General features: G+C 43.8%; 1 protein-coding gene across 1 annotated transcript in view; it reads right to left on the bottom strand.

The window, feature by feature from the left end:
* Window positions 1-25,114, bottom strand: part of ache (acetylcholinesterase) — a 202,445-nt gene that overhangs the window by 58,372 nt on the left and 118,959 nt on the right. The window contains exon 3 of the mRNA XM_056300496.1: window positions 5,423-5,646. Within this exon, the coding sequence (XP_056156471.1) occupies window positions 5,423-5,646 (224 nt within the window). The remainder of the gene's footprint in view (window positions 1-5,422; window positions 5,647-25,114) is intronic.

The following is a 25,114-nucleotide window of genomic DNA, read 5'->3' as shown; positions in this document are numbered from 1 at the left end:
TGGACTCTTCACACTCAGCACACTCTAAAGAAGTCCAGACAGAGGCTCTACTTCCTCTGAAAGCTGAGGAAATTCAAGGTGTCACCCTCCATCCTGAAGACATTCTATTCCTCGGCTGTGGAGAGCGTCCTAAGAGGTTGCATCACCACCTGGTATGGAAACTGTTCTGCCCATGACCGAGTTGACCTGCAGAGAGAGCACCACCAGAACATCTCTCCCCATCCTGCAGGACACTTACACCAGAAGGGTGAGGACAAGAGCCAAGAAGATCATGAGTGACACTTCTCACCCTAACAATGGACTGTTCAGGCTATTGGGGTCTGGTAGACGCCTCTGTAGTCTTAGTGCCAAAACAGAGAGACTAAAGAGAAGTTTTTATCCACAGGCCATAAGAACTCTCAACATATATGACCTTTCACATACTTGACACAGCTAAGTTTTTTTTAATTATTATTGTTTATTTTGACTTAAGAATGCACTGATCTTTTATCTTTTATCTAGGCCTATGTCTTTTTTCACATAATGGCAGACGGAGTACCCCCCTTCATTTCACTGTATGTTTTACTTTGTATTTCTGTGCATGTGACAAATAAAGAACTTGAACTCGAACTTGAACAACACATGTTTGTGGAAGTGTATCATGGCAAGAACAAATGAAATTTCTGAAGACCTCAGAAAAAGCGTTGTTGATGCTCATCAGGCTGGAGAAGGTTACAAAACCATCTCTAAAAAAATCGGACTCCACCAATCCACAGTCAGACAGATTGTGTACAAAATGGAGGAAATTTAACACCATTGTTACCCTCCTCAGGAGTAGTCGACCATCAAAGATCACCCCAAGAGCGAGGCGTGTAATAGTTGGCCAGGTCACAAAGGAACCCAGGGTAACTTCTAAGCAAGTAAAGGCCTCTCTCATATTGGCTAATGTTAATGTTCATGAGTCCACCATAAGGAGAACACTGAACAACAATGGTGTGCATGGCAGGGTTGGAAGGGGAAAGCCACTGCTTTCCAAAAAGAACATTGTTGCCCGTCTGCAGTTTGCTAAAGATCACGTGATCCAATAGCCAGAAGGCTATTGGGAAAACACTTTGTGAACGGATGAGACCAATATATAACTTTTTTGGTTTAAATGAGAAGCGTTATGTTTGGAGAAAGGACAACGCTGCATTCCAGCATGAGCACCTTGTCCCATCTGTGAAACATGGTGGTGGTAGTATCATGGTTTGGGCCTGTTTTGCTGTATCTGGGCCAGGACGGCTTGCCATCATTGATGGAACAATTAGTTCTGAATTAGCCAGTGTATTCTTAAGGAAAATGTCAGGACATCTGCCCATGAACTGAATCTCGAGAGAATGTGGGCCATGCAGCAAGACAACGACCCAAGCACACAAGTTGTTCTACCAAAGAATGGTTAAAGAAGGATAAAGTTAATGTTTTGGAATGGCAAAGTTAAAGTCCTGACCTTAATCCAATCGAAATGTTGTGGAAGGACCTAAAGCGAGCATTTCATGTGAGGAAACCCACCAACATCCCAGAGTTGAAGCTGTTGTCTACGGAGATATGGGCTAAAATTCCTCCAAGCTGATGTACAGGACTGATCAACAGTTACCAAAACGTTTAGTTGCAGTTATTGCTGCACGGGGTGGGGGTGGGGGGGGTCACACCAGATACTGAAAGCAAAGGTTTACATACTTTTGCCACTCACATATATGTAATATTGGATCATTTTCCCCAATAAATAAATGACCAAGTAAATCTTTGCCTCATTTGTTTAACTGGGTTCTCTTTAGCTTCTTTTAGGACTTGTGTGTAAATCTGATAATGTTTTAGGTCATATTTATGCAGAAATATAGACAATTCTTTTTTTTTTAACTTTCCCCCATTTTCTCCCCAACTGTATCTGGCCAATTACCCTGTACTTTTCGAGCCGCCCCAGTTGCTGCGCCACCCCCTCTCTCCAACCGACTAGAGGAGGCGCTAGTTCAGCGACCAGGACAAATACCCACATCCGACTTCCCACCCGCAGCCACAGTCAATTGTGTTGGCATTTTGTTTTTATGCACCGACGGCTTGGAATAGACTCCCTCAACAAATAAGAGAAGTAACGTCCATAGATAGTTTTAAGAATCAGCGCAAGAACCATTTTTATGCTCTTGCTTATATTTCTTTGCATTCTTAATTTTTTTTTATCTTGTACTGTGGTTTTATTTCTTGCCTTGTTTTATGCGTTTTTGGCTAGGTCTGTGTTTTATTGTTTTTAACTTATCTTATCTGTATTGTTGTTGAGTTTTATTGTTTCCCGTTTTTAATGTAAAGCACTTTGAACTGCATTTTTTTGTATGAAAGGTGCTAGACAAATAAAGTTTATTATTATCATTATTATTATTATTATTATTATTATAAATTGTGACATGACGCGCACGATCACATGCAAATTACAAGCGGACATTTTGACTGCTCATGGTTGTTTTAGGTAGATCTTACTGTAACTTTTTTGTGCAATTGATCTCAAACTCATTTTAATGCAAATATATGTAATTTTAGGAGCATTCAGGGAATGCCAGGTCTGTATCTTTTTTCACAAAGTTATTAAACTTTGAAAGTCAAAAACAGTCATAATGACTGTCTTGGTCGTTCTAGTGTTTAATTTGACCAGATAGAGATAAAGGGAGTAATGACCATCCCTCAAAGTCCTGCCATACTCAAGTGAGGAGAGGGGTAAAATTATGCTTGAAAATATTCTTAAATGTGTTAGTGACTTGAACCCTCAAGTACGTGAAACTGTCCAGAACTATTCTAAATGGTTGTGTGAAGTGGGTATTTCTGAGCTGTATCATTTAGAGGGAAGAGTTGAAGCTTATTAAAATTCAGCTTGTAGCCAGAGATGAGACCAAATGAGTTAGGAATAGAGAGCACATTAGATTTAGTTATATCAGGCTTGGAAACATAGAGGAGCAAATCCTCTGCATAAAGTGATACCCTCTGCAAAATGGCGTCCCTTGTCACACCTTTGATGTGAGGGTTAGGTTGGAACGCACTCGCGAGGGGCTCAATGGCTATGGCAAAGACCATAGGGGACATTTGGCATCCCTATCTCATGCCCCTAAAGAGAGGGAAGTACACCGAGTGGTTGCTGTTCGTTCTGACAGATGTAAGTGGAGAGGTGTACAATAATTTGACCGAAGCAATAAACCTCTCACCAAAGCCGAAATTCAAACACAGAAAAGATAGCTCAACTCCACTCTATCAGAAGCCTTCTCAGGGTCCAAAAGATTACAATTTCAGGGTCCTTTGAGTTTGAGGTGTTGAACATGACATTAAATAAACATCTACCATTCCAAAAACATGTCCATTTTTAATTAAGCCTATCTAGTCAGGGGAAATTACAGATGGCAGGGCCGTTTCCAAATGTATAGCCAGTAGCTTAGCTAGTATTTTATAGTCCACGTTAAGTAATGAAATTTGGCAGGAGGATCCGCAGGAAAGGGTTTTTTTAATTCTTTTTTTAGTATTAATGAAATGGAGGCCTGTGACAAGGATGAAGGGAGAAAGGCGGAGTCCAATGAATAGGTGAACATATTGATCAGGAAAGGGGGTATCTCAACCATAACCTTCCTGTAAAACTCGACCAGAAACCCATGTGGTCCGGGGCACTTGGAGCACTGCATTGCACCCGCCACTCATGAAATCTCCTCAGTCATTGTGGCCAGCTCTCGTTGAACTCTGTTTTTTACTTATCTTCCAAGTTACAACCCCAGAGCCGAGACAGCGCCCTCTACAGGTAAGGAAGATTGCCAGAACTTATTGGAATGACCATACAACACAACTCTGATCTACTCTGTTCCATTCAAACCCAAGATAAAGGCCATTGCCAATAAATACAAAAACACGCCAGCAAAGGTGACAAAGAATAACTATAGGAAAAAAAAAGTGTGTGTGTGTGTGTGTGTGTAAGTGACATAAATATATAAGTGACACAGCTAAGTGATAAATATATATATATATATATATATATATATATATATATATATATATATATATATATATATATATATATATATGGCCTGGCGGCCTGTCCAGGGTATCTCCCCACCTGCCACCCAATGACTGCTGGCAAGGGCGTGCACAGACATTTTGAGGGGCAGGGGCTCAAGCCAAGAAAAGGGCACCCCCATCCCCACCCATCCTGATGTTGGCACACTACATCATGACACCATTAAATAGTACAGTATGTCTAAACACACACTCATTCACACGCACGAGTGCGCATGGCATAAGCAACAACATGGGACATTAGCAGCAACACCGGTCAGTGATGAGCACCAGTACACAAAGCAGGATTCAGCTTTCACTGTAATGCATGTGCACCAAACACTGTTGGTATAAAACATGAAACTCCCCTACCTTTTTCTAACATGCGGTCAAGTCTCAATATATCTGCATCAGTCTGATCAGGAATTCCCACTGTGCATCTGGGATGTGCCGCAAACAGCCAAACAATCTTTATCCTTGAGGCCACATCTTGTCCACTTTGAAAGTATAAGTCTGAACATCTGAAAATTCCCTCTGGACTGAGAAAAGTCAAATCCTCAAGTCTTCACTGATTTAACACGTTACCTTTTTTCTATCGGAGAAATGCATGTGCAAATTGTATGCTAGTCCACATTGTTTGTGTTATCTCCATGAGAGTGCATAAGGTCAAGTTAAAAGTAGTACATTATCAATATCTCAAGTGTCCCCCATTAAGGAAAATAAACATGTTGTAAAAAAACAAATTTTATTCTCATTAAAAGGTTGTCCAAACAGACAAATATGAACAAGTAGATGGGACAGGAGAGATGACAGCAATCACTAAATCACAAAAGCAGTCAAGTGGACACCATATAGTGTTCTACTGTTGTTCCCATCTTAAACACGTTACCTGATTATACTATATGAGTTACCTTTTAAAGTATGCTGCAGCATTCGTTTATTGAGCATCTATGTACATGTTCAGCTAATTAAAGGCCAGCACACACCATTGTAGAAACAAAGCAGCAAGTCAAATAACTCAAGTCAAGTGCTGCATGTAGAACACACCTAAAGCACCAGCTGACACATGTCAAATATGAAAGTCACTGTTTTTAGAATGCCTCTGCAAAACTAGCAAACTTATTTTCCCTAGACAAGAGTCGACTCAAGGCTAGACACCACTGGTATGGAGTTTGATATTGAAATTAAAAGGAGCACTGTTCTTGACTTGTGTCAGCCAGCATTGGTGTGCGGTGGCCTAAAAGCCTCCCGCTTGAAAAATAGAAAGATTTTAGAGGAAAGAAAAAACATATTCAAAGTCATATTTTTCCCTACAATTGACAAATCATTTTGAAATAACCTGGCTAATTAATGATTCAGCTATATCTAGTCCTAGCAAGAGACTTACCTGTTTGGGGTTGCCACCAAAAACATTGATGTTATCCTGGACCCATTGCAAAGCCATCCTCTGGTCCAGCAGACCCACGTTACCAGGAGCCTCAGAAGAGCCATGCAGAGCCAGGAAGCCAAAGGCACCGATCCGGTAGTTCATAGAAACCACTATGACTTTCTCACTGTGGGCAAGGTAGCGGCCATCATACACATCCAGTGAAGATGAACCACTGTAGAACCCTGAGGATGTATAGTATTAGTTAACTAGATTGTAGTACTATATGTGGCCAACCTGATTTTTAAAATCAACAACTACAACCTTAGTACATCTGCCACAGTCAGATACTCTAAACTGTTGCCCAAAACCAATCTTTGTGCTCTGCCTGCTGCATCTACTGTTGGGATAAATCCCTGGAACAAACTTGGGGCAAAATTCAGGAATCTGGGCCCACATTTATCAAGTGTCTCAGAATAACTCCTAGGAATGGTGCTGAAAGTTTGACTAGGACTAGAAATACTCCTACCTCAGAGTAGAACATGAATGGTTTTGATGCTTCCTCCACCCACTTTCAGCAAGGACTTTTTTTTTATTTCCCCCCTTTTTCTCCCCAATCATATCAGGCCAATTACCCCGCTCTTTTGAGCCATCCCGGTCACTGCTCCACCCCCTCTGCAGATCCGGACGGCGCCCTGACCGACCAGAGGAGGCGCTAGTGCAGCGACCAGAACAAATATCCACATCCGACTTCCCACCCGCAGACACGGCCAATTGTGTCTGTAGGGACGCCCAAACAAGCTGGAGGTAACACGGGGACTCGAACCAGCGATCCCCATGTGGTAGGCAATAGAATAGACCACCACGCTACACAGACACCCCACTTTCAGCAAGGAGTGTGTTGTTGAGTTTTTTTTTTTTGTATTTGTTTTTCATGAAATCTTTCTGCCTAAACCATAAAGGCAGAACTTAATTGCTCAATTCAATTTAGAGTGATAACACAAAAACAATAAAGAACCCCAAAAGTAGTGATTGTGTCCTGTGTGATACCTATTTCCATGGATTACACAATTTTGTTATGAGAATGTTACAGAGTGGGACTTCCCTTTTGAGAATGAATGACGTCACAACTTTACGACAGTCCCATGGTGGGAGATGTATTCAGATCATTTACTTAGGTAAAAGTACTAGTACCACACTATGTGGCTTTGGTAACTGCTCATCACTGCCAGCTGTTTCTGGGATCCGCATCATTCTAATCGGCTTTGTCAGATCGATAACTGCTGTTTATTCTCTTACTATCTCTTCTCTATATGCTGTCCTAACCTCTGTAATTGTCCTACTGACTTAATAGCTATTTCTGTGCTTAGTTCACTTATCGCTAGATTCTCTAATTTTCTTTCTGATTGGGTTTAGTAGGCAGCCTTTCGTTCCTAGTTTGATAGGGCTTCGAGCTTAGCCTAGCTTAGCAGTTAGCTGTATTGCATTTGCAGTCAAAGCAGCCTCGTTAAAACGATAGTGTGTGGCAACTACGTGCGGTCAGTGTAGGCAGTTGATAATTTAATCAAAATAACCATACAACAAATTCATAACAACCTATCAAAATCTCACTTTACAAGTATGCTGTGTTATAACGTATTTTTAATGATAGTGTTAAGTGTTGTCGTTTGATGGCGCCCTTACTCATTGTATTACGGTACATTCGGATGGGAAGCTGCCACGTTCTCAGTGTGCGACAGTGACTGTTGTAAGAGTCGGTAGTAGAGAGCTAGGACCTGCTGTATTTGGCCTAAATAAATATGCCTAACGTTAAAGGCCAAGGAGAAAACCGAGTTAAGCTTTGCTTATTCCCCATACACAAGAAGAAGATTGCGCACCCCAGCTCAACAGGTTATGGGCCCAGGCAGAGTTGGACACAAGCTAGCATCCCGGAAGAAGTTTAACGCGAAGTATTACACGGAACTTCTACAGGCTATGTGGACCAGCTTGGAGATAAGTGAGCATTTATATCACAGAGTTCCTTTATCGGTGTTTATATTCTCAGAAGAAGTTTTACGCGACATATTATGCATTAGCCAATGAAGCTAACAAGCTAGTTTAGCAAAGAAAAAGTATAGCAAGCTAGTAGGCCATGGTAAAATTAGCGCGTTAGTAAAATGGCAAGCAGAGCAACAGGAGTCTTGGCACCGCAGCTTTTGTTCGACGGATCCGAAGATAAGTATGACTTTGGGAAATAAGATTCATTAGCTGCTTACATACTCTGAAGCTAAAAGAGAATATTTTACATGAGCCCCGCGGTGTTAGCGAAGAACAGTTAGCTGAAGACAGGAGGAAGAATGCTGATTGCTATGCTGAGCTAATAAGACTGATAGATGATAAAAGCCTATCGCTGATAAGACATGAAGCTGCTGATGATAGCAGGAAGGCTCTGAGAATACTGAAAGAACATTATTCTGGAAAAAGCAAGCCACGTATGACCTTTGGGAAACAAGATTCATTACCTCATTACATACTCTGAAGCTAAAAGAGACTATTTTACATGAGCCCACCGGCACTAGCGAAAAACAGTTAGCTGAAGACAGGAGGAAGAATGCTGATTGCTATGCTGAGCTAATAAGACTGATAGATGATAAAAGCCTATTGCTGATAAGACATGACGCCGCTGATGATGGCAGGAAGGCTCTGAGAATACTGAAAGAACATTATTCCGGAAAAAGCAAGCCGCGGATAATAAATGTATACATGTCGTTGACCAAGCTACGCATGGCGGACAATGAGAGTGTTACCGACTACATAATAAGGGCGGAGAACCTCATTACGGCACTGAGAGATGCAGACGAGACCATGAGTGATGGACTGATAGTAGCCATGATACTACGCGGGCTACCAGACTCTTTTAAGCCGCTAGCCGTCCACATAACACAAAACAAACATAACGTTACGTTCGCAGACTTTAAAAGAAGACTACGGGTCTATGAAGAGGCAGAGAAAATTAACACGGCAAGATCTACGGATAATGTGATGAAGACATGTGCAAGGCAAGGCCGAGGCGCCACCAAGATGCACTCTAGCAACACAAAAGATGAAGATGCCATCATGGCGTGTTATAAGTGTGGAATAAAAGGGCACAAGGCAAGAAAATGTTTTGGAAAAGTGTGGTGCAGTTACTGCAAAAATAATACACACCAAGAATCCCTGTGCAAGAAAAAGGGGGAACAAGATGGTGTCAGAAAAGTCACAGAGGAACAAAATAGCGACCATGACCATCTCTTCAAGGCCACGCACACAAAGAACGAGAGACCACCAGGCAACGCGAAGATCAAAGGCATCATGGTGGATGCAGGAGCAACATCCCACATCGTGAACCACATCAGAAAGTTTAAAAGCTTCGACAACTCATTCCAGCCTGACACCCATTCAGTGGAGTTAGCCGATGGCACCAGGTGCAGTGAAATAGCACAACGAAGAGGAACGGTGATGATATGTTTACTAGACAGCGCCGGACGACAGCACAGAGCGCGGCTACGGGATACACTGTACATGCCTTCATACCCACATGACATATTTTCGGTGGCAAGAGCAACAAATGGAGGGGTGACAATCACTTTCAAGAAAGGGAGCAGTCGCATGGTTACCAAGGACGGTAGCAGGTTTGACATCCACGAGAGTGGATATTTGTATTACTTGCCAACTGTTGAACAGTGTTGACCAATGTACAGGGTGTCACGACATGCAAACTTGGCATGAAATTTTGGGTCATTGTAACTACGAAGATGTACAAAAGTTACAAGGTGTAGTGAAAGGCATGGAGATAAAAGGAAGTGCAGTCAGACCAGATCAGTTATGTGAAGTGTGTACACAGGGCAAATTTATCCAGATGAGAAATAGGGAGCAAGACAGAAAGGCCAAGAAACCCTTAGAACTAGTCCACACTGACTTAGCCGGTCTCATGCCAACACCGAGCATAGAAGGGTACAGATATGCACAGTCTTTTACAGACGACTACTCAGGTACCGTGTTGGTGTATTTTCTAAGGTCCAAGAGTGATACAGTGCAAGCCACAGAAAGGTTCTTAGCAGACATAGCACCTTACGGAGAAGCCAAGTGTATCCATTCGGATAATGGCACTGTTTACAAGCCAAGACTTCCATGCACTGTTAACCAAGAATAGGATTAGACATGAGACATCTGCACCCTATTCACCCCACCAAAATGGCACAGCAGAGAGAGGTTGGCGAACTCTCTATGATATGAGCAGATGCTTACTGATAGAAAGCAAATTACCAGATAACCTAATACGCTAAGCTAACTACGCTATGCAGACAGCAGCTTATGTGAGGAACAGGTGCTACAACAGGTGCACAAAGAAAACACCATACAAGCTGTTCACAGGCAAGAAACTAAACATATCCAAACCGCAGAAATGTGGATCAATCTGTTCTGCTTACAAGCAAAAGAAAGGGAAACTAGACTCTAGGTGCGAGTAAGGTGTTTTCATTGGCTACGATAAAAACAGCCCAGCTTATCTAGTGTACTATCGAGACACAGTGAGGGTCCAAAAGCACAGGTTGGTGAAACACAAACACCTGAGTCATACACAGAATATGGTGATAGGAATGCACATCCCAGGGTCAATGACAGTGAAGAAAATGTTGTTGATGAAAATGTAGAAAATGTACCAGGTCAGGGTGTTCAGAGTGGAGTTTCTGGGACTTTACCTGAATAGTATGGCTGTAACTTCAGAATCATGTGACCCTGTAGGCATTTTTGAGGAAAAGTGGGTAACCAGCATTTTTTGAAAGGTCAAGGTATCCCAAACCAGAATCCACCGGTTACCCTTCAAATAAGGCCCCTGGTTTTCTATATTTCCTCCTCCAAGATAACCACCCCCCTATAGTAAATTTGATGTTAGATGCTGTTGCCTATCCTGGTTTAGGCTCATAGTTCAGGCACTTCTCAATGTTCAATAATATTGTGTTTGGTATCATTTTAAAGGGGACATTTGTAGCTTTCATTCAAATCCAATTATGAACCTTTCTGACATACGTAAATGTCAATGGAGCTTCTCAAACCACAAAGAACATATTTTTTTCACAATTTCCGCCTAAGTTATTTTCTTTGTTTTAACCCTGTGGCACCTAGGAACACCAGAGATACAAAAAACAGATACTGCAATACTCACTTGCCTATAGAGTTTCAGAAAATGTACATAGTTGCTGCAGGTGGGTTCAGTGATAAGGAAACTGTGAAAGCTTCAGATCCAGCCCTTGACACTGCTAACTTGGAAGCCAAACATGAAGAAGCTGACACAAGGATCGTTCTTCACTACATCAAAAGCAGCGCAGACACCATTGTTGTCTCTGCTAGATACACAGATGTCTTGATACTGCTAATTGCATATTTCCACATGATGCCATGTACAAAAATCTGGATGAGAGCTGGCACTGCAAAGGAAAGAAAGTATATCCCAATTCATACAATAGTGGAAAAGCTACAGATGGAAGAAGAGGTCCTCAAACGGATTCTGTGTTCCCATGCTCTGACAGGGAGTGACTCAACCTTGTACATCGCAGGACATACTAAGAAGATGTGCTGGGGTGTGTTTGTAGAGAATAACCACCTACTTAAGGGGCTTGGTGAAGGTCTTGGACTTACCAACCATACCGTCCAGGATGCAGAAGTATTTTTCTGCTAATTGTATGGTGTGATGAATGCTGACAACATTGATGATGTTCGGCTAAGCATGTTTAGTAAAGGCATGAAAATAGAGAGCCTACCACCGACTAGAGATGCTCTCTACTTTCATATCCAGCGTTCTCACTTCCAGGCTTTGGTCTGGTGGCAGGCCCACTTACAGCACCCAGTTCTGCCCCTGCCTGAAGATATGGGATGGAAGATGGAGGAAAATGTTCTTGTTCCCCAACTCATGTCACTGCCTCCAGTTCCAGAGGCATGTGAGGAGCTAATCACCTGTTCCTGCACCACTGGATGCAAGACAGCGCGATGCGGCTGCAAGCCTAACCCTTGTACTGCAACTTGCAAGTGCAGAAACTCCAGTGAAACCTGTATGAATAACTAACTTGTTATTTTTAAGCACTCTGCACCACCCCCTGAAACAGACAAGGAAGGAACACAGGAAGGGAGCTAAGGAGACATAAGGATATAGGGATTGGTAAGGAGAAGACCGAGAATGAACTAGGGACTAGGAGCAAGGGGCATGGAGAGAGAAGTAGGTTTGGGGACAAGGAAGTACACAGAGGGTTGGGGACCAGGAAGGACATGCAGAAGACACAGGACAGAACAGGAATGGGGAACACGGAGCAAAGAGGAAGACAACATAAAAATGCACTAGAGAACAAGAGGGGGCACCAGACCATGACACCACCTGTGTGAGAACCTTGTTTTGGTTTAATAAATAGATCAAACCGCTTAAATTGCCTTATTATTATTATTATTATTATTATCATTATCATAATCATCATTATTGTTGTTGAATTCAGCACATAATTATAATACAGAAATTACAATGACTGTGAAGCACTTCATATCCCTATTGTGATCTGTACATCTCTGGTGTATATCATAGTTTTGGCCTAATTATTACTAAATTAATTTGATGCAAATTATTCCAATAAGAAAATTATGATATTGACCTTTTGGTGTTTAAAACCTAAAACCTAAAATAATTTCTTTATAGGACTATATAGTATCATCAAGAATCTCGCCAGTTCCTGCTTTTTACCCAATTGTTACATAATATACGCAAATTATGCAAATAAGGAAAGGTGGCATGATTGCATTATGGTAAAAGGTGGATTTTAGGACATCACAAACATGGATTTAAAGTCATACATCACCTTTATAAGTTAACTAGAAGCTTAAGTATAGCCATTTCCAGTTTTGGAGATTAAAATGCGCATATGCTATTTAATCAATGTTTATGACTAAACAGCAATTTTTACAGCTGGATAACCCGCAGAAATTGATTCAGCACTAAAAAATCTTACAGAAACAACACACAAAGTGCTTTTCCTCAAAAATGCCTAACATGTTGTTTTCTAAGGGGCTTTTTCAATTTTCGGTCCTGACTAGAACAGACTGAACGCACACAGCCGGGCAAAGTCACCGAGACTGTAAACAGAAGGAACCCACCGCGAACCAAGAGGAGACCAGCTTACCTACAGGAATTCGAGACAGGATACAGAGGACAAACTGCAAACATGCGTGGACTCTTGATATAGAGCAGTATGCGACATTTCTCAAACCTACCAGGACGCCATAGCGTCAACCAAATCAAGGCAGTGGAAAATTGCCATGAACGAGGAGATGAAAGAGAAAACCGAGTTAAGCTTTGCTTATCCTCCACACACAACAAGAAGATTGTGCACTCCAGCTCAACAGATAGTTTTATGTCCTTGTCCTTTCTAAATCCTTAAACTTCTAAGAGCAAAACGCCGTATAGCGCACAAGTTCGCTCACTTTTCTATGGTATGCGTAGTGTAATGATCGCTGCCTAGACATCCATTTCGGTGATGTAATACTTCCGCTGCGGGGGACCTTACGGTTTTATTGTGGTATTGGGTAGACTAGACGCTCATGTGCACTGTCGTCACTAATTTTCGTGATTATCCGCTTTTCGGTGCTGGAACCATGACCTGTATCAATCACAACAATGTCTGTCCTCAATAAAACTACAGCTGAGCTATGAACATTTTGGTCTGGTATTCTTCCATTCCACTCCGCGGAGATCACCCCGATCTCTACAAATGGCGCCGAACTGTGTCGTGATCGCCTCGGCTGTTAGTTCTCCGAGTAAGATCGGACTGTTGTTTGAGTTCAGGTGGATTCAGCGTGTTTACCAGCGACTTGTTATGTCCGTGCAACGACGGTGGCCAAGTGCATATATATACTGGGCTACGCTACATTTTCTTTTTAACCCGCTAACGCTAGGGGCTTCAATCACGTCCGCTAGCGGGCTGTTTTCCCGAGAGTTTCTGCCCCGTTTTAGATCGCAATGAGAGTGTGGACCCCGAACTACGCCGTGTGGGTTTTCAGCGCTGTGTTTTTCTGAGGCGGAATAGTGACTGCTGCACATACGTGCGGTTGTCGTGCTGGTTTAATCACCAGTACGTGTGTGGACTTCGTCGGTCACTTTGTCCTGTGGCGGAGCGCGGCGCGCTGTGTACGGCGCCGCAGGAGGGACATTAAGCTTGCACGGAAAACGTGTTTGTCCATTCATTGCCGGCGCCGGGAAGAAAAAAAAAACAAAACAAAAAAAACAAATAAAAAAAGTGCTGGAGGAGATACTTACAGTTGTGGCGTCTACGGACTACATTTGAAGCGTCTGAGAACGGGAAGTTTTTAGTGCGTTGAATGTTGTTTTATTCCTCCATTCAAAGGTTAATATTGTAACCATCACGGATGAATAGGCTCGGTAGGCCTTGGCTAAGAGGTCGGACCCTTTAGTCGACTGGTTAACGTCGTCGCTTGCGGAGTAAGAAATACGGGTTCGCGTCCCGTCTGTGGCGGTACCCGCGGTGCTCCCCTGAATTTGCTGCATTGGTGTCAGAAGTGGGAAGCGCGTTCCCGAAGGAGGGGGGTAATGTAACGATCACGGATAAATAGGTCGGACCCTTTAGTCCAGTGGTTCTCAACCTTTTTGGGGTCCTGGACCCCCTGCGTATTTTTGATCTACCCTGAGGACCCCTCCACCTGATCTTGGGGGAGGGGGGTTGCAATTTGTAGAAACAGTAGAAACTGCATTTTAAATTGCATTATAGCATTTATTCACTCTTTGGGGCAAAAATAAGAGCTTTCAGTTGTAACTTATATTTAGTTAACAAAACAGAATTCTTATGCAGTAACTTTCAGATATATGTAACAAAACAGAATATGTATTCAGTAACTTTCAGATATATGTAACAACAGAATTTTTATGCAGTAACTTTTAACAATGCAAACGGGAGCGAGATCTCTTATTAAAATACAATAAATGACACTTGTGAAACAGATGTAATTAGAGAAAAAAGTCCTGTTACCCTTTATAGTTTAGGTAAAGGTCTCAGTCACATTTGAGTAAAATAATCCTATTTCTATAAATGTCATAGGATCTTTTTTTTAAAAGATATTTTATTTTCACGGACCCCTTGCAATTACACCACGGACCACTAGGGGTCCGCGGACCCCCGGTTGAGAAACACTGCTTTAGTCGACTGGTTAACGTTGTCGCCCGTGGTGCGGGAGAGCCGGGTTCGCGTCCCGGCTGCTGCGGGTGCCCCCCGAATTCGCTACATTGGTGCAGAAGTGGGATGCCCGAAGGAGGCGGGTAGTGTAACGTGCATGGATGAGTACACACTTTCGCCCTTGGCTAACGGATCTGACCTTTTAGTCGACTGATTAACGTTGTCGCTTGCGGAGTGGGAGACACGGGTTCGCGTCCCGGCTGTGGCAGTTCCCGCGGCTGCCCCCCGAATTCGCTACAATATAAATGTTGTTTTGCCTTGTATACATTCGTGATTGACTACTTAGTGTTTTAATGTGCATTTATCATACGGCCAATCTTTAGCTCTGTGGTTCATTGGGGTAGATTTTTTTTCCTTGCATAGTCGGTAAAATGGCAAATAGGGGCTCATTGTTGTTTGGTGGGGATTTTTGGGATGATACCAATTATAATCATTCCTATGTTTTGTCCTCTGATGTTCAGCACCTTGCTACTCAGGTTACACACTTACAGCTTCAGGTAACTAATTTACAGTCAACCAAAAACCAGTCACTTAAGTTACAACAGAGTTTACTTCAACACTTAGAAAGACAGGCTAACCCTCCCCAAGTATCTGTTTCACACTACCAACCCATGTTTCATACCTCTACCCCTGTACCACAGTCTTCAATCCTCCGACATGACACTGATGGGACAGCCTTGAACTCATCTGAGCACCAGTCTCGGCTGCTCCCAGATAGATTTGATGGTGATGCCGGCATGCAGCCAGAAGATTGGCTTCAAGGGGTGGCCCTTTATAAGGAAGCTTGTGGCCTGTCTGACGCCCAGCTATTTATGGAGATGCCACGATTTTTGGCAAAGGAACCAAAGAACTGGTTCACAGCTATGCGACCACACCTGTCGTCCTGGACTCAGTTTTCTGACCTTTTCCGCATGGCCTTCCTTCATTCGGATAACCAGGAAATGATATGGAGAGATATTCTAGATAGCTTTCAGAGGCCTGACTAGCCCCTTCAAACTTTTGTGACACACCTGGTGGGTGAGTTCAAACGTTTGAAACTGCCACTATCTGTGTTTGAACAGATTGAGATTATACGCCGGCATGTGTCAGACCAGTACAGACTTGCCCTCTATGGGTCTACTCTACTGTCAATTTCTGACCTGCTACTCAAATCTCAAGAATTGCACTTGGCTTTAAACCCAATGTCTTCAGTAAGGCCCGAACCCAACCCCCGAGTCTCGTCACACCAAAGACTGTACTATTTTAAATGCCTGACCCCGGGAGTGACCACTCATAATTGCATGAATTGCAGACAAGAGAAGGGTTAAGGACAGAGCCAAATCAAACGGCCCTCACTGTTCGTGAACCTGAGAGAACTCCTGCCCGTGCTGTGAGTGATGACGGAATGAAAACCCAGTTGGACCCAGAGGCCCGGCCATGCAGATATCAAAAATACAATCACAACAATACAAAGGGGTCTAACATTAACAGCGGTGAGACCTTTCTGACACTAGCCCCTCAGTCAACCTTGTACAGCACAAACCGGCAAGTCTGTGTCAGTCTATCAAAACACAGGTTCTAGTTGAAGACATCCCTCTGGTAGCCGTAATGGATTTGGGAGCCAATATTTCAGCAGTGCACCCCTAAACCCTGGTGGAGTGTGGAATATTGGAAGACAGGGTGAGACCTTGGGACTTCAAACCTGTAGAACTAGCTCGCTCAAAATGCTGCTCACCGTCTGCCCTGGTCTGGCTCCAGATCAGACTGCTGGGACAGCTGTTCAGCCACCGATTGTCAGTTATCCCTGATCTGTCCTGTGCCATCCTTTTGGGGGCTGACTTCATGATACCAGCCAACGTACATATGCACCCAGCCATGGAGAGAGTATGGCTAGGTGAAAACAATATGTCAACTCCAGAGCTAACTGATGAGGAGCTGAGAGACTTTGATTGTTATATTGCATTCCTGAGCCATGTTGAATGACTGGTGGGCATTCAGGACAAAGTGTTGGACGCTGCCCTATCTGAAAAGGAGAAAACAGAGCTCTCACAATGTCTTGAAGAGTTCTCTCACCTGTTTGACAGTAGACTGGGCCACAACTCTCTGGTCGAACACACCGTGGATACAGGCCCAGCTAAGCCAGTGTGCCTACAACTGTACTGCACTTCCCCAGAGAAAAGGAGAATAATTGCAGAGCAGGTCTCCAAGATACTGGCTGATGGTGTTATCGAGCCTGCTAATGGGCCGTGGTGATCTCCCATTAAAATCGTAGCTAGGCAGAGTCATGAAAACCCCAAACCATGCTTTTGCGTGGACTACAGAAAAGTGAACAAGGCCACTGTCAAATATTCATACCTTCTCCCTAGAGTAGATGAGTCATTGGACTTTTTTGCTTGGGTTAAGTTCATTTCAACTCTAGACCTTGCACAAGGATACTGGCAAGTAGCCATGGCCCCTGAGTCTCGCCCCACAACTGCCTTCGTCTGTCACTTGCATTTATATCAATTTAGGGTGATGCCATTCGGTCTATCGAATGTCCCTGTGAGTTTTCAGAGACTGATGAATGCAATCCTTGCTGGTCTGACCTACAAATGTTGTGTAGTCTACCTGGATGATATAGTCATTGCTTCACCTATCTTCTCACAACACCTGGAGGACCTCAACAAAGTCTTCACTCGCCTGGCGGATGCCAGGTTGTCTTTGAAGTTTTCAAAGTGTCACTTACGCAAAACCTCCCTCTGGTACCTGGGCTACGTTGTCACTTAGGAAAGCCTAAGCCCGGATGAGAACAAGGTCAGTGCCATCAAAGACTGCCCAAGGCCCCGTACAGTCAAACAAGTCAACCAATTCCTTGGCTTGACTGGCTACTACCGTAGATTCAACCAGTGCTATGCAAAGGTTGCAGAACCCCTCATTGCACTAACAAGGGAAGGGACCCCATTCAAGTGGTCTAGTGACTGCCAGCTAGTCCTAGATGACCTCAAGTCAAAGCTGTGTATGGTGCCAGTCTTGGTTCTCCCCAACTTTGACAAACCATTTGCCATTCACACAGATGCATGCAATGTTGGTTTGGGTGCAGCTTTGGTCCAGATTGATGAAAGTGGCCATGAGAGAGCACTGGCATATGTGAGCAGCACCCTCTCCAAGTCGGAACAGCCATATTCTACATCAGAAAAGAAGTCAGTGTGATTTGGGCCCTGGCACATTTCCAGCCCGACATTGAGGGGACCCATGTGACAGTAGTGACTGACCACAACAGTCTGTGATGGCTGATGTCATGGCTGACCCCATCAGGTCGGCTAGCCCGGTGGTGCCTTTGACTTTGATTTTGAAGTGGTGCACAAACCCGCAGCAGCAAACTCTGTCCCCGATGCATTGTCCAACAACCCAGTCTCACCCGGTGAGGTGGTTGACTTACTCCCCAGCTATGCTACATTAGGATCACTGAACCTCAGGAGCCAACCCCTGTTGGTGCTGACTGACAAGCAGCAGTTGCGTATACTACAGGTCACTGACATAACCATCAGTTCACTACATGGTATGCTGGAGAGTGACTCTTGTGTTGATTTGTCTGAATTCTGTCTTCAGGATGACATTTTCTACTTCAGAGACAAGAGATCCTCATGTTGCCTGCACCCCTATATGGATCTCTGTCTATATGTGCCCACCTCACTCCGTGGCATCCTGTTGGAATACTTTCGTGACCACCCTATGGCAGGTCATCTTGGGATCGCAAAGACTCAGGTTTGTCTCCAAAAACGGGTGTACTGGCCTGACGTGAGAGGTGATGTTAAGCGATACGCGCTGACTTGTACGACGTGTCAGTTCAGCAAGCCGTTGACCTCAATGACTCATGCTCACCACTCCTGATACTCATTTAGGCCAAGACACACACCTAGAGTGACCTCTAACTGGGCTTCTAATCATTGGTTTCACCCTCATTTTGCTCAAAGTTTGGTTTGTGAGTTGAGGGCCTTTTCATTTCTATTTTTACTGGGGTTCACTGTCTCTTGTTTTGTTCTAATTACGGACATGTTTTCACACAAGAGGTTTCATCTAACCATGACTGTGTTTTTTTTTTTTTTTTTTAGTCTGGTGCTTAGTTGACTAAGTTTAAAGTGTGAGCAATTTCAGCATTTTCACTGTTCTCTGTTTTCTTTGAAGATTTTGTTATAAGCGTTTGTGTTTGGTATAAGAAAGAGGAAAAAGACTTCAGCTGTATGTATACCGGCAGAGTGTTGGATATGGGGATACTGGTTTTGAGCTTTGTGCTGTGGAAGTATTTTATTTTCATCAGAACACTAAATCTAGTGAAGGCATTTGAGTCGCTCTCCTGTCTAGTGAGACCCGAGGACAGCCCTTGTCTTTTTTTGGGGGGGGGGGTTATGTAATGATCGCTGCCTAGGCATCCATTTTAGTGACGTAATACTTCCGTTGCTGGGGAAGTTCCATTTTATTGTGGTATTGGGTCGATGCTCGTGTGAACCGTCGTCACCAATTTTCATGATAATCCACTTTTCGGTGCTGGAACCATGACCTGCATCACAACAACATCTGTCCTCAACAAAACTACAGCTGAGGTATGAACATTTTTGTCTGGTGTTCTTCCGTTCCACTCCACAGATCACCCCCATCTCTACAGTAGGCTCTGCATTTTTCAGGATTGTCTTTAATGTTGTGAATTTCGGAGTTTGCGCATACATATTGCGTAGCTTAAGGGGAAATCAACGGACGAGGAAAGGCACTGCTTATGGCGGGAGTGCGAGCCAATCACAGCCATCAAGGTGCTAAATTTCTACAATGTCATAGGTATTTGTGCAATCAAGAAAGCTAGATAATTTGAATTTGAGCAGCTTAGCTTCACTTCAGAGTGAGAACAATGATGTTGACCATCGTACATCTTAAGAGTTTTAATAAACTGCATTACCAGCACAAACTATTTATCCTCAAGCAAGGCAGGCCTACACAAGCTGTCCCTGACCTCCACCAGCATAAAGGGCAGAAAATCATCCGATCATTCCAGCTGGAGTGGTAAATAAGGAAAGAGTGGCTATGCGGCTGCAGATCCGATGCTATCAGCAGGCTGTACTGTTTCCCTGGTTTGCTCGTTTTCCAGAGAGCAGGACAATGTATGGGCAACCTCCCTGCTTCCGTCAGACAATCAGAGTCCTTTAAATCTGAACTTAAATCTTATCTTTTTACCTTAATCTATGACTAAGGTAATTCGAAGGTGTCTGGCTGGGAGAGCTGGAGTTGGATCTGCTGGGGGAGCTTGGTCTGCTGCGTCCTGTGGGCCCAAGGACCACAGCCCTGACCGGAGCTGCACCCGAACGGGAAACACCGAGGGTGTTCTGACAGGACGCAGAAGCGGGTCAGCCTAAGCTAACTGCTAGACCATGCAGAGCGGCAGTTCCAACAGTCATCCTGGCTGGTGTACGTTCTCCTGGTCAGTGATTTTATTTATTTTAGTTTTTAGTGTGGGTATGTGTGTTAGTGTGGATATGTGTGTTAGTTTGGGTATGTGTGTTAGTTTGGATGTGTGTCTTAGTTTGGGTATGTGTGTTAGTTTTGGTATGTGTGTTAGTTTGGATGTGTGTGTTAGTTTGGGTATGTGTGTTAATGTAGATATGTGTTAGTTTGGGTATGTGTGTTAGTTTGGATGTGTGTCTTAGTTTGGGTATGTGTGTTAGTGTGGATATGTGTGTTAGTTTGGGTATGTGTGGTAGTTTGGATGTGTGTCTTAGTTTGGGTATATGTGTTAGTTTTGGTATGTGTGTTAGTTTGGATGTGTGTGTTAGTGTGGGTATGTGTGTTAATGTAGATATGTGTTAGTTTGGGTATGTGTTAGTTTGGATGTGTGTCTTAGTTTGGGTATGTGTGTTAGTTTGGATGTGTGTGTTAGTTTGGGTATGTGTGTTAATGTAGATATGTGTTAGTTTGGGTATGTGTGTTAGTTTGGATGTGTGTGTTAGTTTTGATATGTGTGTTAGTTTGGGTATTGTGTTAGTTTGGGTATGTGTGTTAGTGTGGATATGTGTGGTAGTTTGGGTATGTGTGTTAGTTTGGATGTGTGTGTTACTTTGGGTATGTGTGTTAGTTTGGATGTGTGTGTTAGTTTTGATATGTGTGTTAGTTTGGGTATTGTGTTAGTTTGGGTATGTGTGTTAGTGTGGATATGTGTGGTAGTTTGGGTATGTGTGTTAGTTTGGAAGTGTATGTTACTTTGGGTATGTGTGTTAGTTTGGATGTGTGTGTTACTTTGGGTGTGTGTGTTAGTGTGGATGTGTGTGTTAGTTTGGGTATGTGTGTTAGTTGGGATGTGTGTGTTAGTTTGGATATGTGTGTTAGTGTGGGTATGTGTGTTAGTTTGGGTATGTGTGTAAGTGTGGGTATGTGTGTTAGTGTGGGTATGTGTGTTAATTTGGGTATGTATGTTAGTTTGGGTTATGTGTTAATGTGGATATGTGTGTTAGTTTGGATATGTGTGTTAGTTTGGATGTGTGTGTTAGTTTGGGTATGTGTGTTAGTAGGTTTATGTGTGTTAGTTTGGGTATGTGTGTTCGTGTGGATATGTGTGTTAGTTTCGATATGCATGTTAGTGTGGATATGTGTGTTAGTTTGGATGTGTGTTTTAGTGTGGGTATGTGTGTTAGTTTTGGTATGTGTGTTAGTTTGGGTATGTGTGTTAGTTTGGATGTGTGTGTTAGTTTGGATGTGTGTGTTAGTTTGGGTATGTGTGTTAGTTTGGATGTGTGTGTTAGTTTCGATATGCATGTTAGTTTGGATATGTGTGTTAGTTTGGATGTGTGTGTTAGTTTGGGTATGTGTGTTAGTTTGGGTATGTGTGTTAGTTTGGGTATGTGTGTTAGTTTGGATGTGTGTGTTAGTTTGGATGTGTGTGTTAGTTTGGGTATGTGTGTTAGTTTGGGTATGTGTGTTAGTTTGGATGTGTGTGTTACTTTGGGTATGTGTGTTAGTTTGGATGTGTGTGTTAGTTTGGGTGTGTGTTAGTGTGGATGTGTGTGTTAGTTTGGGTATGTGTGTTAGTTTGGATGTGTGTGTTACTTTGGATATGTGTGTTAGTGTGGGTATGTGTGTTAGTTTGGGTATGTGTTTTAATTTGGGTATGTGTGTTAGTTTGGGTATGTGTGTTAGTGTGGATGTGTTAGTTTGGGTATGTGTGTTAGTGTGGATGTGTTACTTTGGGTATGTGTGTTAGTGTGGGTATGTGTGTTAGTTTTGGTATGTGTGTTAGTTTGGATATGTGTGTTACTTTGGGTATGTGTGTTAGTGTGGATGTATGTGTTAGTTTGGGTATGTGTGTTACTTTGGGTATGTGTGTTAGTGTGGATGTATGTGTTAGTTTGGGTATGTGTGTTAGTTTGGATATGTGTGTTAGTTTGTATGTGTGTGTTAGTGTGGGAATGTGTGTTAGTGTGGGTATGTGTGTTAGTGTGGGTATGTGTGTTAGTTTGGGTATGTGTGTTAGTGTGGATATGTGTGTTAGTTTGTATGTGTGTGTTAGTTTGGGGATGTGTGTTAGTGTGGGTATGTGTGTTAGTTTGGCTTTGTGTGTTAGTTTGGGTATGTGTGTTCGTTCGGGTATGTGTGTTAGTTTGGGTATGTGTGTTAGTGTAGATATGTGTGTTAGTGTGGGTATGTGTATTAGTTTGGGTATGCGTGTTAGTGTGGATATGTGTGTTAGTTTGGGTATGTGTGTTAGTTTGGATGTGTGTGTTAGTTTGGGTATGTGTGTTAGTTTGGGTATGTGTGTTAGTTTGGATGTGTGTGTTAGTTTGGATGTGTGTGTTAGTTTGGGTATGTGTGTTAGTTTGGGTATGTGTGTTAGTTTGGATGTGTGTGTTACTTTGGGTATGTGTGTTAGTTTGGATGTGTGTGTTAGTTTGGATGTGTGTGTTACTTTGGGTGTGTGTTAGTGTGGATGTGTGTGTTAGTTTGGGTATGTGTGTTAGTTTGGATGTGTGTGTTACTTTGGGTATGTGTGTTACTGTGGGTATGTGTGTTAGTTTGGGTATGTGTTTTAATTTGGGTATGTGTGTTAGTTTGGGTATGTGTGTTAGTGTGGGTATGTGTGTTAGTTTTGGTATGTGTGTTAGTGTGGATATGTGTGTTACTTTGGGTATGTGTGTTAGTGTGGATGTATGTGTTAGTTTGGGTATGTGTGTTAGTTTGGATGTGTGTTAGTTTGGATATGTGTGTTAGTTTGGATGTGTGTGTTAGTGTGGGAATGTGTGTTAGTGTGGGTATGTGTGTTAGTGTGGGTATGTGTGTTAGTTTGGGTATGTGTGTTAGTCTGAGTATGTGTGTTAGTTTGGGTATGTGTGTTAGTTTGGATGTGTGTGTTAGTTTGGGTATGTGTGTTAGTGTAGATATGTGTGTTAGTTTGGGTATGTGTGTTAGTTTGGATGTGTGTGTTAGTGTGGATATGTGTGTTAGTTTGGGTATGTGTGTTAGTTTGGGTATTTGTGTTAGTGTGGATATGTGTGTTAGTGTGGATATGTGTGTTAGTTTGGGTATGTGCGTTAGTTTGGGTGTGTGTGTTACTTTGGGTATGTGTGTTAGTTTGGATGTGTGTGTTAGTTTGGATGTGTGTATTACTTTGGGTATGTGTGTTAGTGTGGATGTCTGTGTTAGGTTGGGTGTGTGTGTTAGTTTGGATGTGTGTGTTAGTTTGGGTATGTGTGTTAGTTTGGATGTTTGTGTTATTTTGGGTATGTGTGTTAGTTTGGATGTGTGTGTTAGTTTGAGTATGTGTGTTAGTTTGGGTATGTGTGTTAGTGTCGGTATGTGTGTTAGTGTGGGTGTCACAGCCTCTCGCCCTTGACATCAAAGCGGTCGCCCTTGACACCTGGTACACCAGCTGACACCTGCTGACCCCCCCCTTCACCCCGGCAATCGCCCTCACCCTTAAAAGGCCTCCACTATGGACCAGTCTTCGCTGGAACGTCGCCTTTCATGGACTTCTGCCTGCCTGCCTACCTGCCACTGAGCCAACTCCTGCTCTACCCCCGAGATCGGTCACTTCAATAAAGACTTGATTCTTCCCTTACCTGGTGGTCCCGTCTGCTTTTGGGTTCCTTCCCGATACGTGACAGTACGTTCCAGCCACTATGGACCCAGCAGACCATTCCATCACAGACCTGGCCACAGTCTGCCAGGCTGTAGCCAACCAGGAATCGGTCCTCGGCCAGCACAGCCAGGTGCTACAGGAGATGGCTGACGCCCTCCGTGGGCTCAGCTCAAAGATCTCCGGAATCCAGACCCAACTTAGTGCCTCCGCTAGCCCAGGATCCGCCCCTCCAGTTCCGCCACCCCCAGTGCCATCAACTTCGGCTAAGGAACCATGGGTTGCCCCGCTCGATAAGTATGATGGAGATTTTGGACTTTGTCGCCCTTTTTTGATACAGTGTGAGATTGTGTTTAACCAGCAGCCCCAGTCATTTTCCACAGATGGAGCCAAAGTCGCTTACATCATGGGTCTTCTCCGGGGAAGCGCTCTGGATTGGGCTACAGCGGTGTGGGAGATGCAGGCCTCCACTTCCTCATCCTACGCTGAGTTCACCACTGCTTTTCGCCAGGTTTTTGATCATCCCGTGCGGGGAAAGGATGCGTCAACAAGACTGATCTCTCTCCGCCAGGGTTCCCGCAGCGTCGCTGACTACTCAGTTGAGTTCCGTACGCTATCAGCGGATGGAACAACGAGTCCCTCCAAGCCGGCTTTTCCAACGGGCTAAGCGAATCCATAAAGGACGAATTGGTTTCCTACCCCAAGCCTGGAGGGTTGGAGGAATTGGTTACCCTGGCCATTCGTGTGGACAACCGTCTCCGGGAGCGGAGGCGAGAGAGGACGCGCTGCTTTCCTGGTCACAACAACTTACCACGGGCCACACCTCCAAACTCTGGGGGCCGAGCTCGCTCGACTGAGGCTGACGTACTCCGAGAAAGCCCGAGGCGTGACTCTTCCCCAGCTTCGGAGCCGATGCAACTCAGCCGCTTCCGGCTCAACCCGGAGGAGCGTCAACGCCGCATCACCGAGAACAGCTGCTTGTATTGTGGTCAGCCTGGTCACTTTCTCGCCTCCTGCCCTCACCGTTCCGTCAAACTAGCAGGCTCACGAGGGAGGGGGAGGATCCTCGTGAGCCCAACTGTCTGCCCTCTGTCTCCTCGTCCACGTACCCAGTTGCAAGCTACCATCAGTTTTAAAGGTCAGTCCACTAAACTTTTGGCTTTGATTGACTCTGGAGCTGACGAAAGCTTTTTGGATGCAAGTGTTGTCAAGCAGCTAGGTCTTGCCACTGTGAGTCTGGACCAGCCTCTTGAAGCTAATGCCCTGGATGGACGTCTCCTGCCCCGGATAACCTCTAAGACCGAGCCTGTGCGCCTCCTGTTGTCGGGAAACCATCAAGAGGAGTTAAGTTTTTTCGTTATCAATTCTCCATTTGTTCCCATTATACTTGGTCATCCCTGGCTG

Source organism: Lampris incognitus, chromosome 20, assembly GCF_029633865.1.
Source record: "Lampris incognitus isolate fLamInc1 chromosome 20, fLamInc1.hap2, whole genome shotgun sequence".
Taxonomy (NCBI): Eukaryota; Metazoa; Chordata; class Actinopteri; order Lampriformes; family Lampridae; genus Lampris; species Lampris incognitus.
Note: the sequence above shows the minus strand (reverse complement) of the source record. Positions and strands in the feature narration are given on the sequence as shown.